The 14,558-nt window shown below is 30.1% G+C and overlaps 1 protein-coding gene across 6 annotated transcripts in view; it reads right to left on the bottom strand.

Moving 5' to 3' along the window:
* Positions 1-1,502: 1,502 nt before the first annotated feature.
* ECT2 (epithelial cell transforming 2) overlaps positions 1,503-14,558 on the bottom strand; it is a 56,530-nt gene continuing 43,474 nt past the window's right edge. For all 6 annotated transcript variants that reach the window (XM_011380492.2, XM_011380519.2, XM_023524753.1 and 3 more), the window contains 4 exons: positions 13,532-13,686; positions 6,989-7,096; positions 5,893-6,039; positions 1,503-2,828 (listed from right to left, as the gene is read on the bottom strand). In XM_011380492.2, the coding sequence (XP_011378794.1) occupies positions 2,739-2,828; positions 5,893-6,039; positions 6,989-7,096; positions 13,532-13,686 (500 nt within the window). In that variant the 3' untranslated portion in view covers positions 1,503-2,738. The remainder of the gene's footprint in view (positions 2,829-5,892; positions 6,040-6,988; positions 7,097-13,531; positions 13,687-14,558) is intronic.

The raw sequence follows: 14,558 nt of genomic DNA, 5'->3' as shown, positions 1-14,558 counted from the left end.
GCATGTTCACTCGAGTTCATTCAATGAATGAGCAAAACTGCCTATTAATCCATTCTAATATTAATACAAATTTCTAATTTTCCATTTTCAGGCTATTATGTGCAATGCAGCTATGAACATTCATGTACATGAATCCTGGTATCCACATGCCTACATTTTTCTGGAATAAATATCTGGTATTTTAAATTTTATTGGTTAATGCCTAAATGTTTTTTAAATGGTTATACAATTTATACTCCTATAAGCAGTGGAAGAGATGTCTCTCCTCCATATGTGCTAAACCAATATGGTGCATATGCAATGGTATCTTACTTGTACTTTCTACATTATATATGAGAACATTTCATAATGAGCTTATTAGCCATGTGGATTCTTTTCCAACACGACAGATTAAGATACTCTCCTATATTAACTAGCAAAATCTATAGTTTTACCTTTCAGATTTAGGTCTATAATCCCCTTAGGACTTATTTTTGTATAGACTGTAAAGAAGAGATTAGATTTCATTCTCTTCTTTTTTTAAATAAAGATATCCATTTTTCTCAGAACCATTTATTGAATAAACTGTCTTTCTCCCACTGTTTTAAGTGCCACTTTTCTCTGTTTGTGGATTTTCAATTGTGATCATTAATTTATTTCTGTTCAGTATACCAAGGTTTCTAACACATCACTGTCTTGATTACTACAGCTTTATAATTAACCTTGTTTCCAATAGACGAAGTCCTCTCACTTTTTCAACAAATTGGTATTCTTAACCCTTTGTATTTCCATATAAATTTTAAAAACATTGTCATGTTACACACACACACACACACACACATACAATCTGTCAGTATTGTGATTGGCTTCATTTGAATCTACAGTTCAATTTGGGCAAAACTGACATTTTTCAATATTAAGTATCCAAGTCATGACTATGATACAGTATCTCCATTAAGGTCTATAATTATTGTAAATAAAGCTCTACAGTTGTCTCTGTAAGATCCTGTACATTTCTTATTAGATTTATTCTTAAGTATTTCAATGGTTTTTATACTATTATAACAAGTATCTTTTAAGGAAAAGTATTTTCAACTTGTTTGAAAGCAGTCCAGTGTCAATAAATACAATTGATATTTGTGTACTAATTTTTGTACCAGAATTTCATCTAATAACTTATTTTCATACATCCAACACGTTTCCAATGGAAATCTCAAACTTTTGGAGAGAATCACAGCTCCATTCCCAATAAAATAATAAAAGTAGTGTATTTTGCCAGAAAAATGCATACATGCATGTAAACACAAAATTTTATAAAACTATTATTGGCTCCATTCTGCAAAGTAGATTCCAAATTTAAAAATCCTACCCTACACATAGCCCAGTATACATAATGCTCAAAAATGGAGGAAGGAATAAGCAAATAAATATGCAAGCAAATACACAACAAGCAAGAAGTTGATGCAGGCATTCATACTAATCCATAAAAATTTGTCTAAAAGAATGGTTTAAAACACGAAACATAAAATATACTCCAGTTTTAAGTATTTATTTACAAAGTTCTTACTAATACAACTGCTTTTAAAATATAGCAATAAAGGGTCATATACTATTTAAAAGTGGCACATATGGTATAGGAAAAAACCTATATAGTCAGTTAAACTATTAAAGCAGAATTGTTAAATGTCAATTAAATGTTTGTAGTATTCCCTAAACAGGTAGGAAATAAAAGTGCATATATTCATAGGAACTTAATTATTTTGCATTACTGACTATAAAAAAAAAAAAAAAACTATTGTGAATGATAACATCATGGCTTGAAAAATATTTTACAACAGCTAAGAGAATGTATTTCAATTTTACATTTAATTATGGGACCACAATAAAAAGTTGACCATACACATATCTACGTAATTTACAACAGATTAGTAAAACTGATGCCAATTTTAGAGTTATTTCATAAAGATTAGAAACAATCTTTACTATAATTTCCTCCATGGTATTCCTTCAAAACAAAATCCCACACACTATCAAAATAAATCACGATTTACTAGTGGCTAAAATCACCATAAATATATGTCTCTGAAACAGCTACAACTTTATACCAATATCATGTTTGTGCAAAACATACATTATTTTTTAATCTTTCTGTCCTTGTCTCTCAATTTGTAAAAGTATTTTGAAACAATCTCCTTTAACTGTTATTCTTTTAAAAGCTACACACTAGATCTTGAATACACTTTAGAATAAAATAAACTGCAAAAGGAACAGTGTTTCAAACAGCACATGTGAAATAAGATCCTGTTATTTACTCAGAAATATATGCAACTTTTGTCTATTTAAGAACTATGATATCGCTTAATTTCTGCACAAAATGAGATTCACAAATACATATTTCCAAAATTCATTCATGGATAATATACAAAGAAATTCACATCAGTATTTGGCATCCACCAATAAAATTTATTTACTGTATTAGTTGCAAAGCTACCAATATCATGAATAATTTAAGTTATTGGTCTTCAAATGAACGATTCAAGAAAAGAGAAAAATTACAGCAAAATCAAAATTATTTTTTACATGAATTAACTTGGAAATGTTACTCTTTCAAAAAGAAAATCATTTTCTTGGCATAGTTAGTGTTATCTATATTCTTTCCAGCTTTCACCAAGTGCTAATGACAAGTACCATTTAAGTCAGTTTCTTATTTAAATATGAGGTGTTCTTAAGTTTCTATAAATTAAAATTTTTTTAAAGCTTCATATCAAATTGGTTGTAGATCTACTTAAAGTATGACTTCTCCTTTCAAAGAAGGAAGGCAAGCTGACAAGGGAGGGAGATGGGATACCCTAGAAAGACAAAACAAATATTTGTATTTAAAATTTTTCCTTTAAAAAATTGTAACATACAGTTTAGCATAATGCATAGCATTTTAATGTTTTACAAATTACGATAACAATTAATTTAAAGGCTTCTGACAATTCTAAACTATATAAATAAAATAATTTAAAATAGGGGAGGGGTAGGGAGAAAACAAAATTATTACAGTATGCTGAAAAATATGGGTATATTAGTTAACTATATCAACTCATTGGATTAGATATTGGCTTACTGTTAGTAGCGGTACTTCTGTGAGATATTAATGATTCAGTGTTTCAGGTTATTAAAAAAATTAAAAATTAGTAAACAAGTTTTGAGGTAAAAAGACAAATGCTAGTGGTTTCCTCTTAACTTAATCATAAAGCAGAATTAAGAGGAGAAATTATTTCATGGGAAATAATTTTCTAAAATTAAAAGGAATACACTTCTAAAGAGTTTTTGTATAATGTGTGCAACCCATGTGTGTTTGTGTATGTGTATAATTATTCTCCATATAAAAATTGAGCAAAACAGCAGTACTTCTGATAATAGAGATTATTAAGTTACTAAGCTGTCTAAACTTATTGTTCCAGAGGTCAAAGTTAAATATCATCAGAATTTTTAACAATAACAAAGAAGCATGCACAAGAATACCAAAAGCCCAAGAGTGAGTATAAGTCAAAATGAATTAGAAAAAAAAGCTACTGTTTCATTTTAACATCCATGAATGGCTGTGTGTAACTAAACAAAGTAGCTGGCTATAAGTTCTCATATACAAGGTAGTAAAATGAAGTGTTTAAAGAGCTGTGTTGGTAAAGTATTACCACTCAAATAACTTAAGTAGATAGCATAAAAGTTTACATTTCCTCAAGTAAAATTTTTATGATTTGCCATAGTAAAAGCATATATTTTATAAAAATGCCATAAATCTAAGATTAAGAATCAGATTTGGAATATGAATCTACTTTACATGGAAATTATTACTATTCTTTAAAATGACCACTTTCATAAATAAGAAAATGTCTAATAGTATTGATTTTTTCTGGACTTAAGGGTAAATTACCTTGTAAAAGTATTTTTATGTGCCAATATGCAAAGTAACTCTATTTAGCCTAAGTTGTTATAAATTAAAAGCAGTTATAAAGTTGTGAATTCAAAAGTCTCCGCCCACGTAATAAGTAATTCAGTGGAGAAAGAATATTTTCTTTTTTCACAAATACAAATTTCAAATAGCTAATAAGCTCACATTAAACTTCATGAGTCTTGTTTCCATTATTGGTTGGCATATCTCCTAATTCTTCGCAAATTTCAAAGATGACTTGGACAGAACTTTTTTGAAATTTGAAAAATAAATATTTCCTTTTAGTATCTCTGAAAACTAGAATGACGTCTAGAACAAAACCAGGAGTTTTGTGCGCCCACCAGTAGAGTTTGAATGCTACTGGTGAGTGTGCCCACCAGTAGAGTTTGAATGCTGAACATAAACATGCTCAGTAAATCCAATTATATTGCTTGTGGAAACAAAATGGATAATCTGTTAGAACAGACGGAGAAGAGGACATGAATGTCTGAAAGATATTTTGGGTACCTCTAATTTATATTGTCTATGTAAAAGTGATAAAACCATAAATAATATAAATTAATTTTCTAAAATATTTCTGTGAAATCTAATTACCTTCATTTGAAAAGCAATAATGTTTATAACAGTTACTATAGATGCAGGAAATAAACAAGGGATAATACTTTGGTCTTTAGAAATCTTATAATCTGATTTTAATAAAGAAATGTTTACTGTATTTTGTCAATTTTAATACACTTTTCATTGACCAAATTTCTTTGCATATATTTATATTTTCAGTTAAGTACAACTCTCCCATTGGAAGGTTAACTTTGATCAATATCACACTCACAGATTTAGCATTAACACTTTGATGGATTAATTAAAGACTTAACTAGCTTTTAAAAAAATAAGTTATTGATAGGATGTGCCTTGTCTGTGTAAATTTTATATAATAAAAGGTAACCACTTACAAAACACTAGAGTACTCACTATGTGCTAAGTGACTGTTCAAAGCACTTTGCATAAATTAACTACTACCTCAGACTCATTTTCTGGGTGGTGAAATTCAAACAGAGAGATCTTTATTGACCTGCCAAAAGTCATACAGCTAGTAAACAGCAGAGCCAGGATTTGAACAGGAGTGTTTGAGTTCATGAGCTTAACCACTATTCAAACTGCCCCTTAGTATGTGATCACATCATATGCACACACTCGTGTGTGTGTGTGTGTGTGTGTGTGTGTGTGTGTGTGTGTATTTAGTCCTTACAGTAACAGTATAGGGTAAGTACTATTAATCTGTTTTCTCTCATCCACAAAAATGGGGATAAGGGAATAAGAAACATCCTGAAGGACACCCAATTAAAGTGACAGTCACTTGCTTTTCTTAACCTTGGTAGGTTAGGTTAATAATTTTACAAAGAACAGATACATCACTCATATACTTAGTGATAGTAATAAATGTTAGAAATGTCCTTAATATTAATTAAACGTCTAATAATTCTGACACCATTGGGAATTTGGCTTGTTCAGAAAACATTTAAATATATACATATGAATTTAGAACCCATATCATCCTTTGAAGTTCACAATTTCAGAGATTGTATTCTACTAATTGCAGAAATAGTAAAAGGAATAAAACTCAGTCTCTGTTATATTACTGAAACCAATCTTTATAAACAGAACCATCACTATTTGTGTTAGTAAAGTGACAGGCCAGACTGAAACATGTTTCTTTTCTTACAGATTTTAGAACATATCTCAATCCCAATAAAATTTCATATCGAATAAACTACATATTAAACATGTCTCTATTTCTAGTTCATTAAGTGAGGTTTTCTCAGCTACCTTTACTCAATAAAAGAGGTTAAAAGTTTAGAGACACATTTTTTAAAAAATAGAGAAATTAAGATTTCCATATTTAAAAGTTAACAAACTCCATACTAACTCCATAAATTTGAATAAGTCATTTAGTCAATTAAATCAAAGTCACTTACTGCTAATGATGATGTGCTAGACAGACGACTCATTACATGCTTGTCACTGCTGGAAGGACTTCTCCCCTCCATTGAACTCTGAGAAGTCATAAGAACCCTTCGTAGAGCTCTTTTTGGAGTTTTGGAGAAAGAGAATGCTCTTGTAACCTAGATTTAAAAATCTGAGTTACAATTCAGTAAGCCCATATAAACTTAACATAAGAACAATTACACATAAACAAAGGCAAATACACATTAAAGTTTTTGTACAGATAGTATATGGCAAAATTAGAATTGCTTTGGACAAGCAGCGAGAAAATGTAGTGCAGTAAGTCCTCACTTAATGTTGTCAATAGGTTCCATGACTTTAAGCAAAACGACATAGAACACAACCAATTTTACCATAGGCTAATTGATGTAAACAACAGTTAAGTTCCTATGGTATCTCAGCAATGTTATAATGAAACAACACTAAACCTACTGTACATTGTAGACTATTTCAACTGTACATTATAGACTATTTCATCTTGCATTCATAGAGCACTACAGTCCAATGGGAGAAAGAAAGTGAGAGTACAAGCCTAGCCTAGGAGAGAAAAAATCGGGTTTTGTTTGATTCCGCTAAAATTTGAACTATAGACTATGGCTGCAAATTTCTTCCAGACTATTACAATTCTTATGTAGTCCTCAACAAGCCTGATAAGGTAAGTAGGGAAATTATCTTCATCATTAGAAGACTGAAACCTACATATGGTCGGGATTAGATTCCAGGTCTCTTGATTCTGTCATGTGCCCTTTGCTGAAAAAAATGTCTGAGGCAATAATTAAGATAAACGCACACGTATCTATACCTAAAACACCATTAGTACATTTCTATTGAAGTAGAGTTCACAAAAGTATCACTGTAACAAGAACAGGAAGGATAACAAGTTGTTATAATTACTGTGCCAAAGAATTCACTGAACTAAAATTATTATCTCTGTGGCCATTTTCTAGAAGCAAAACCCATATTTATTTTATGGGCTATCTTTACATTGGTGTTTATGGCAATATTATTTTAATATACTCTGAAAAATACTTTTTGGAGATGTTAAACAATAACTTCACTGAGACTCACCTTTTTTGAAGTCTTTTTTATTGCTCTAGATGCTCTACTCAATGTACTGTCCATATCTTTTGTATTTACTTCAAAGGATTCTGGATCGGCAGTGTAAATAAGATTTTCCTGTTGAAAATAAATATTTTTATTATTTTAAAATAAATTTTAAAAAACACAACTGTTTCTAAAAATAAAACCTTTAAGCACTTATATACACATGGGAATATATATAAATGAAGCCACTCAAGATTTTTGATGTGTTTGCTTGACCTTCTCTTTTCCACATGATCTATTTACTATTTACATTTTGGTATAGTCCCCATAGATACTTTCCTCCATGAATAAAATCATTTTATTTTAACAAAATTGGAGTCATACCGTTCAGTTTTATATTTTATGTTTTTCAATTAGCTGTATATGTGTATTTTTCATGTCATTTAATACTCAAAGGAATTATTAGTGAACAGCTTATAAAAGGCTCTTCTGATTATATTAAAATTAATTTCACCATTCTACTATTTTTGAACAGTTAAACTGTTTCCACTTATTAAGAAATAAACTATTACAATAGCAAGAAAAATAATAATACTTAGGAATAAACTTAACCAAGGAGATGGAACAAACACTGTAAACTACAAAATATCATTATGTTGCTGAAAGAAATTAAAGAATACACCAATAAATGGAAAAATATCCCATGTTCATGAACTGGAAGACAATATTGTTAAGTCAATACTACCCAAAACAGTCTACGGATTCTGTGAAATCCTATCAAATTCCCAATGATTTTTTTCAGAAAAAGAAAAATTCATTCTAAAATTCATATAGAATCACAAGGGATCCCAAATAGCCAAAATAATCTTGAAAAAGAACAAATTTGGAAGTCTCAAATTTCCTGGTTTTAAAACTTATTACAAAGTTACTTTTATCTAAATAATAAGGTACTAGCATAAAGGAATGGAATCAAATGAGATGAATTAGAATAGAAAGCCCAGAAATAATGGAACAGACCAGAGAGCTCATTTGACCTCACGTGGTCAAATGATTTGACAAGGGCATCAAGACTATTTAATAGGAAAAGAACAGTCTTTTCAACAAATGGTGCTAGGAAAGCTAGATATCCACAGGCAAAAAGGAATTAAGTTAGACCCTTACTTTACACCATATCCAAAATTAACTCAAAATAGATCAAATATCTAAAAGCTAAAATTATAAAATTCTCAGAAGAAAACATAGGGCAAAGAAAGCTTCAAGACAGTGGATTTAGCATTGATTTCTTAGGTATGACACCAAAGGCAGAGGAAACAAAAAAAAAAAACTGGACTTTATGAAAATTTTAAATTAAAAAAAGACACTATCAAAGAGTAAAAGTGCAACTCACAGAATGGGAGAAAATATTTGCAAATCATATATTTGATAAGGGATTAATCTATCTATAAACAGAGAATTCCTAAAACTCGACCAAAAAAAAAAGATTAAACATTCACCACCTATGTTTTCTTGATGAGTTTTTGAAATAGTTTCACTTTTTCACTTATAATTCTTGAATCTATAATTTATGTAGATGCATGGTTAGGATATACATCTAATTTTCTCTAAGTACTTAACCAACTATCTAAGCATCATGAGTTAACAATCTTATTAAATTGCTATGGTTCTACATTTATCATACGATAAAGTCTTATTTCAAGGCCTTCTATCCTTTCCATTGACTCATCTCTAAATTTTTCAGGGTAAAATGTTCTGATTATTGTAACTTTAACAATACAATTTAATATCTCATAAAGAAAGTACTATTTTCTAAATTTTCTTGTTGTTGTTTTTTCTTTAAATATCTTTGGAATCATTCTGTCAAATTCCTGAAATTCCCTATAGGATTTTATAAGGACTTCAGTGAACTATCTTTATGACTAGTTAGCATTCTCATTCAGGAACATCACAGGTCTCTCTATAAACTACTGTTGTTTTCTTAAAATAGGTTTCATTTGTTCCTTATAAGACTATTCTTAGAATTATACTAAATTTATACCAAATTTTATTGGAAAGGGGGTCTTCATTACCTACAATTTCTAGTTGATTACTGTTGGTAAAGAGGAAAAATATTGACATGTATATATTTATATTTTATTTGGCTACTTAACTAAACTCTAAATTCTAATAATTTTCAGTTGGTTCATGTCAATTATCTAGATAATCATTTGAAAAAGAACTCTGAATAGTTAATATCTCTTGCCAATCCATGAGAAACAAAGTAGTCGGGACTGTGATTCAAGCTCTGCCTAACCGTGAGTCTCTCTCCACCTTCATTCATATACAACTGCAAGGTTTTGCATTATTAAGATTTCCTACATCTCATAGAAAGATTACATTCCCTACACTGCTGTACGTATGGCACCATAAGCTAAGAACAGCTTTAACTTTAGTTTTATGAACTTAATTTTGTTTTCATTTCATTCCATTTTCGATTTTAATTTCATGTGATTTCATTTCAATTTGGATTCATCCGATCAATAATTATATATTGAAAATCTATTTGATAGAAGTTTTTTATGTTCCTAGATATAGAGACAAATTCAGGAAAAAAATGGTGACACTAAATCATTTTCCTCCATTATGCTGTGTTTTTAAACTACTTTAAACTACAAGTAATTTATCAATGTTCACTTTGAATTGGTCAAATTATGATATTTTTTAAAAACTGAAAGCTGAAAAATCCAATAGAATTAGGTGAAAAAACAATTGGAAACAGTAAGATAATAAAAATGATCAGTTACAAAATTAATATACAAATATCAAAGATTGACCTACATACAAAAGAACTTAAACAACTAAAGTATCTCATTTGTGATAGTTACCTAGGAATCAATCTAACAAGATATGCTCATGTCTATGCTTATATTTCTGGAAAGATACCCATAAAAGTATCAACAGTTATGTCACTGAAAAGACCAGTGGGGCAGGTGCATATATTTACTGCAGTATACTTTTATTTGATTTTTTTTCTTATGTGCAAATATAATTATCTTGAATATTTAGATGTAAAACATATTAATGTATATTTAATGAAATGAAATACCAAGTATGTTTAATGTTGGTAAAATGCTCTTTTTATAATGAAGGCCCCTGAAATTTAAAGTAGTTGCAAACAAAGAAAAGAGATTCTCAGTACTTTCTATTGTGATCTTAACTATTAACCACCTATGAACTGAATTGGGAACAGATGGTTTCATGTTCTCTCTCTACGAACATATAAATTGCTTCTGATTTGGTGGGGGAAAACAGATATAAGGTCTTTTACATTACTAGAAGGCTTTGAGTTCAGAATGACTGAAAGGGTAAACCAAACATCTAGTTAGTTCACCAGCGGCTGAGAAGACAATATAGCTGTTGAAGATGTAAAGATGAACTTCCTTTAGTTCTCTCTGCATAGAGGAAGGAAAAATTCAGACAAATCATAGACAAAAGTACCAAGGAGGGGAAACTTATGTTCAGTATTCTCAGGCTTTTTTCTATTACTCTTTTTCCTCAAAAATTCCCATTCTGCCCCCTGAAATCTCACTTTCTAATCTATTCCTCTAAATTTCTAAAATGAAAATGATATTCAGTACCGGAACCAACTCAATTTTAATAACACACTAATATAATTCTAAAAACATTTTATGTTTTTGTCAATATATCTCAAGACTTAAAGCAGCTTGGGAAGAGAAGTTCTTCAATCAGCACCAAATCCACATGAATTTAAGACGAGCTCTAAACACAGATCTGAGTTTAAAAATTATATAGTAATCAATTTCTCCAATGAGATACATGATATTGTTTTCAGGAGAAACTGAACCTCAGCTACAGATTTTAGAGGCCTACTCCTGGGTGTTATTAATTCACAGGAAATATTCTAGAATTTCTGATATCTTAAGCCAATGAGCTCAACTATACATGTGAGTTATCAAATCTCCTTCCCTAAGTTCTCTCCTACTAGTCCTCAAACTCAAAGATGTAAAAGAAAAAAATATCTAGTATCATTGGGCCCCCTCCCTTAGCCTGTCCCTCAAACTCTGTAATCATATTTATAGTTTAGATCTTCTGATAAGGCCAAATTATAATGGTGCCAATAACAGACATTTATATTAACAATTTATTATGTATGGCTAATAATCAGCAAAATAATTATAATTTTAAATAGAAATCATATGAACTCCATTATAAATATTATTGGCACAGAAATACAAACTCTTCTTGCATATGTTCTGTCTTCAACCTATTCTTCATGAAATTAGAAATTCTAGTTTTAAGTTTAAAAACTAAGAATGAATATTGCCACTAATAAGTAGCCAATGGTGATTTCATCAAGATATAGGATTAGTTTGATTGTTTAAAGAAATATAAAGAATTAGTGGTAAAAGCACTGAACTTTAGCCTAAGACATTTAGTTATCAAGGTACCTCTAAACTATTCAAAGTGGAAGAGTGGGCGGAGGGGAGTGATAATAGTGCTTAAATTTATGTTAATAAAATTTTACTTTTGATATTAGAGGTTAGAAATCTGTAATGACTTCAGCAAAGCTATCATCTAACCTCAAGTGATTTATGAGCTTTAAGAGTATGGACCACACAATTGAAGGTTACATGTTGGCAAAAGACCCAAAATACATACCTAAATATTCTGAGGAAAAAATTTTCACCAGATTAAAACTTTAATATTTAAATTCTGAAATAACAGAATATGGGACATAATATCCATGGAGAGAAAATCTATCAAGAAGGTTTAACTGAGAATAAAGATATCTGGATTACAATGTTAGCTTTAAACTCATGGCCTTAGTTTCACATGTGAAGTAATATGTTTTCTTTCAGCCTGAAAATTTTAATTCTTAAATCAAATGGGCATGACAAATAAAATAGTGTAGAATAGTTAGACTTATTTTACTCATATAATTTAAGCTCCAATTATTTAGTGCACCAAAAATATATATAATAAAAGAATAAAAACTACTGATTCAAAGAATCAGAGATTTTTATCTGTTACATCTTTTGTGTATATATATTTAGAAATACTTTCTCTTCAACATGGCAAATGTTCTCAAATGATAAGACATTGAAGACTTTTTAAAAATTTACTACATACAATATTTTAAATGTGGGAAAGAGCTCAAGTGAAGTCACTAAATAGGTAAATTTACAAACATATTTCTTAGTAACAATTTCACAACTCGAAAGAATTTCGTGATTTAAGACAGTATAAATCAGGACATAGTTAAATGTTTGCTGCCATCTTGTGGTTAATTTTACTTAATGAAATTTTTTCATTAGTTGTTTATATTTGAGTTCTAGGATTATTAGCCATCTCGTGGCTAGTAATTCAACAGACTGTAGTTTAAGGAAATTTTTCCATTAACTGTTTATGGAAAAGACTGCATAAGCCATTTAGTCTGACACCATGATAGATGCAGGAGTAATTTCTAAAATAGGCAATCACTATATTGCAAGGATCCATTTTAAATATGAATACCTAGAACTGTGAAAAAAAATTCTTCCTTATAATGGGTAGTTTTGTAAGCTTTACAATAAAAACTGTCTCCATCATTTTTCTAGCCAACATTCTGTTTTAGGACTAGCATTGTATTTCCTCTATGAATCTTTTTTGTGGGACAAACAACCCTTTATTTATAACACCATATATTGGCCCGCAGAAATTTTAACAAACGAACAAATCAGAAAGTCTGTTAATTGTTCTAAACACTTATGTAGGGAGTTTTAATCAAGTATTATGTACTTTATGAACCACAATAATTACATCTCAGTGTCTTTCAAGGGAATACTTAACTATGATAAAATAAACATTTTATTGTTGCAAGACTATCCAAGGCAATCTCAGTTTCAGTACTACTGTACTGATAAGGGTTACCTATGAATACAATCTCCTCTACCTATGTCATTAGTGCAAAGATGAAGGGGTTATATATCACATGTCTCCTCCATATGTAATGAAGAAATCAAATTATCTTTTAAGGGACGTATATTTCATTTCTGGTGTGTCTTTTAACTTTGATAATTTGATTTTCTCATGTATCTTCATCTTAATCTGTATAGGATAATTATATATTCATAATGGTATTTGATTTTAAGAGGTTGTACTGAGAAAACGGGACTGGCTACTTGCCTGAAAGGAAAAGCAACTTGCTACAACTCACCTATTGCTTTCAGTTAGATAAAAGAACAACAGAACAAAATATCTTCTATTTTACAAACAGCCAAGTTAAAGAGCACCATGAAAATCACAGGGTACATTACCACAAGTCCCAAAGCCTCACTAATTTAGAGCCATAGGAGCTACAAGGTTACAAGGGCCTATCTGTAAACTAGAGACTCAAAAAAATGTTTCATGTGTCTATGCTTTTAAAAGTTCTTTTCCAAAAGAACTTATTAAACCAGCTTTCCTCAATACACACGAAACTAAAACTCTCCTCTATTCATAATTAACAAGTCACTAGAAATGTACAGGTTTAGCTTGAACGCACTGTCATGGAATTTAACTTTTCATTATATTTGTGGATTAAGAACTTACAGCATCTGCTTTACAAATGGTGTTGGCTACGTGTCGACATAGCATCTTTAGCCAGTTTTCTTTTAGAAGTTCCTCTGACGTCATCTGGAAACTGAGCAGCACATTTGCCTGCTCCGTTGGTGGCCTCACAAGCAAGGCAAAAGCATTATGGCAATCTAGTTCCAGAATCATAAACATTAAGTGTTATTCCTTGGAAAATAACAGATTTATGCAAGTTTAGTTCTCTCAGACCAACAAAATTCCAATGAAATGATCTCTTCTTCACCCTTTCCATCTCTTCTATTTTTAACTGGACAAAGAGCATCACCATATTACATTGAAACATTAGAATTATAACAGAAAGTACAATATGAGGGACCAACAATGATAATTTGATATTAAGTAAACATGTTTTCTATAAATTTAATATTTTCTATGATGGAATTTTTAAAAATTAGATTATATCATTTCTTAGAATTCTAGAATTTGAGTTTCAAAATAAAACAGTATTGTAAGAATAACTTGACTTACTTAAATCAAGTTCAAAGAAACAAAATGTCCAAATATTAAATTAGAAAATGTTATGACCAATATGCTAAAACAGAACTTATTTTAAACGTCTTCCATTATTATAATCCAAAAATATGAAAATGATTTAAAATAAATTCTCTAAATAACCTTTAATAAATCCAGAATGTGACAAGTAAAGATAGCAATACAGTTGATGTTTGAGTTTTAATTGTTTCTATTAACTCAAAACTTTACATTATTAGAGGGTGGGGTCAGTAATAGAACCAGGTGACATTGTAAAAACATATGCCTAACATCCAGAAAATGGCCATGCAGACACATCACTAGGTGCTAGTTAAACAATGATACTGTTTTGAGTAGGTACAAACTTCTGGCAATTTCAGGCTGTCAGAGAACTCTCCCTAACACTACCAAAGCTGAGAGTAAAACCTCCCCGTAATATACACTTAACTCCATGTCAGGTCTACCACAGTTACTCTGGGTATATTTACTCATACATATCTATACCTGGTCATAT

The sequence above is a fragment of the Pteropus vampyrus genome, unplaced genomic scaffold (genome assembly GCF_000151845.1).
Source record: "Pteropus vampyrus isolate Shadow unplaced genomic scaffold, Pvam_2.0 Scaffold12, whole genome shotgun sequence".
NCBI lineage: Eukaryota > Metazoa > Chordata > Mammalia > Chiroptera > Pteropodidae > Pteropus > Pteropus vampyrus.
Note: the sequence above shows the minus strand (reverse complement) of the source record. Positions and strands in the feature narration are given on the sequence as shown.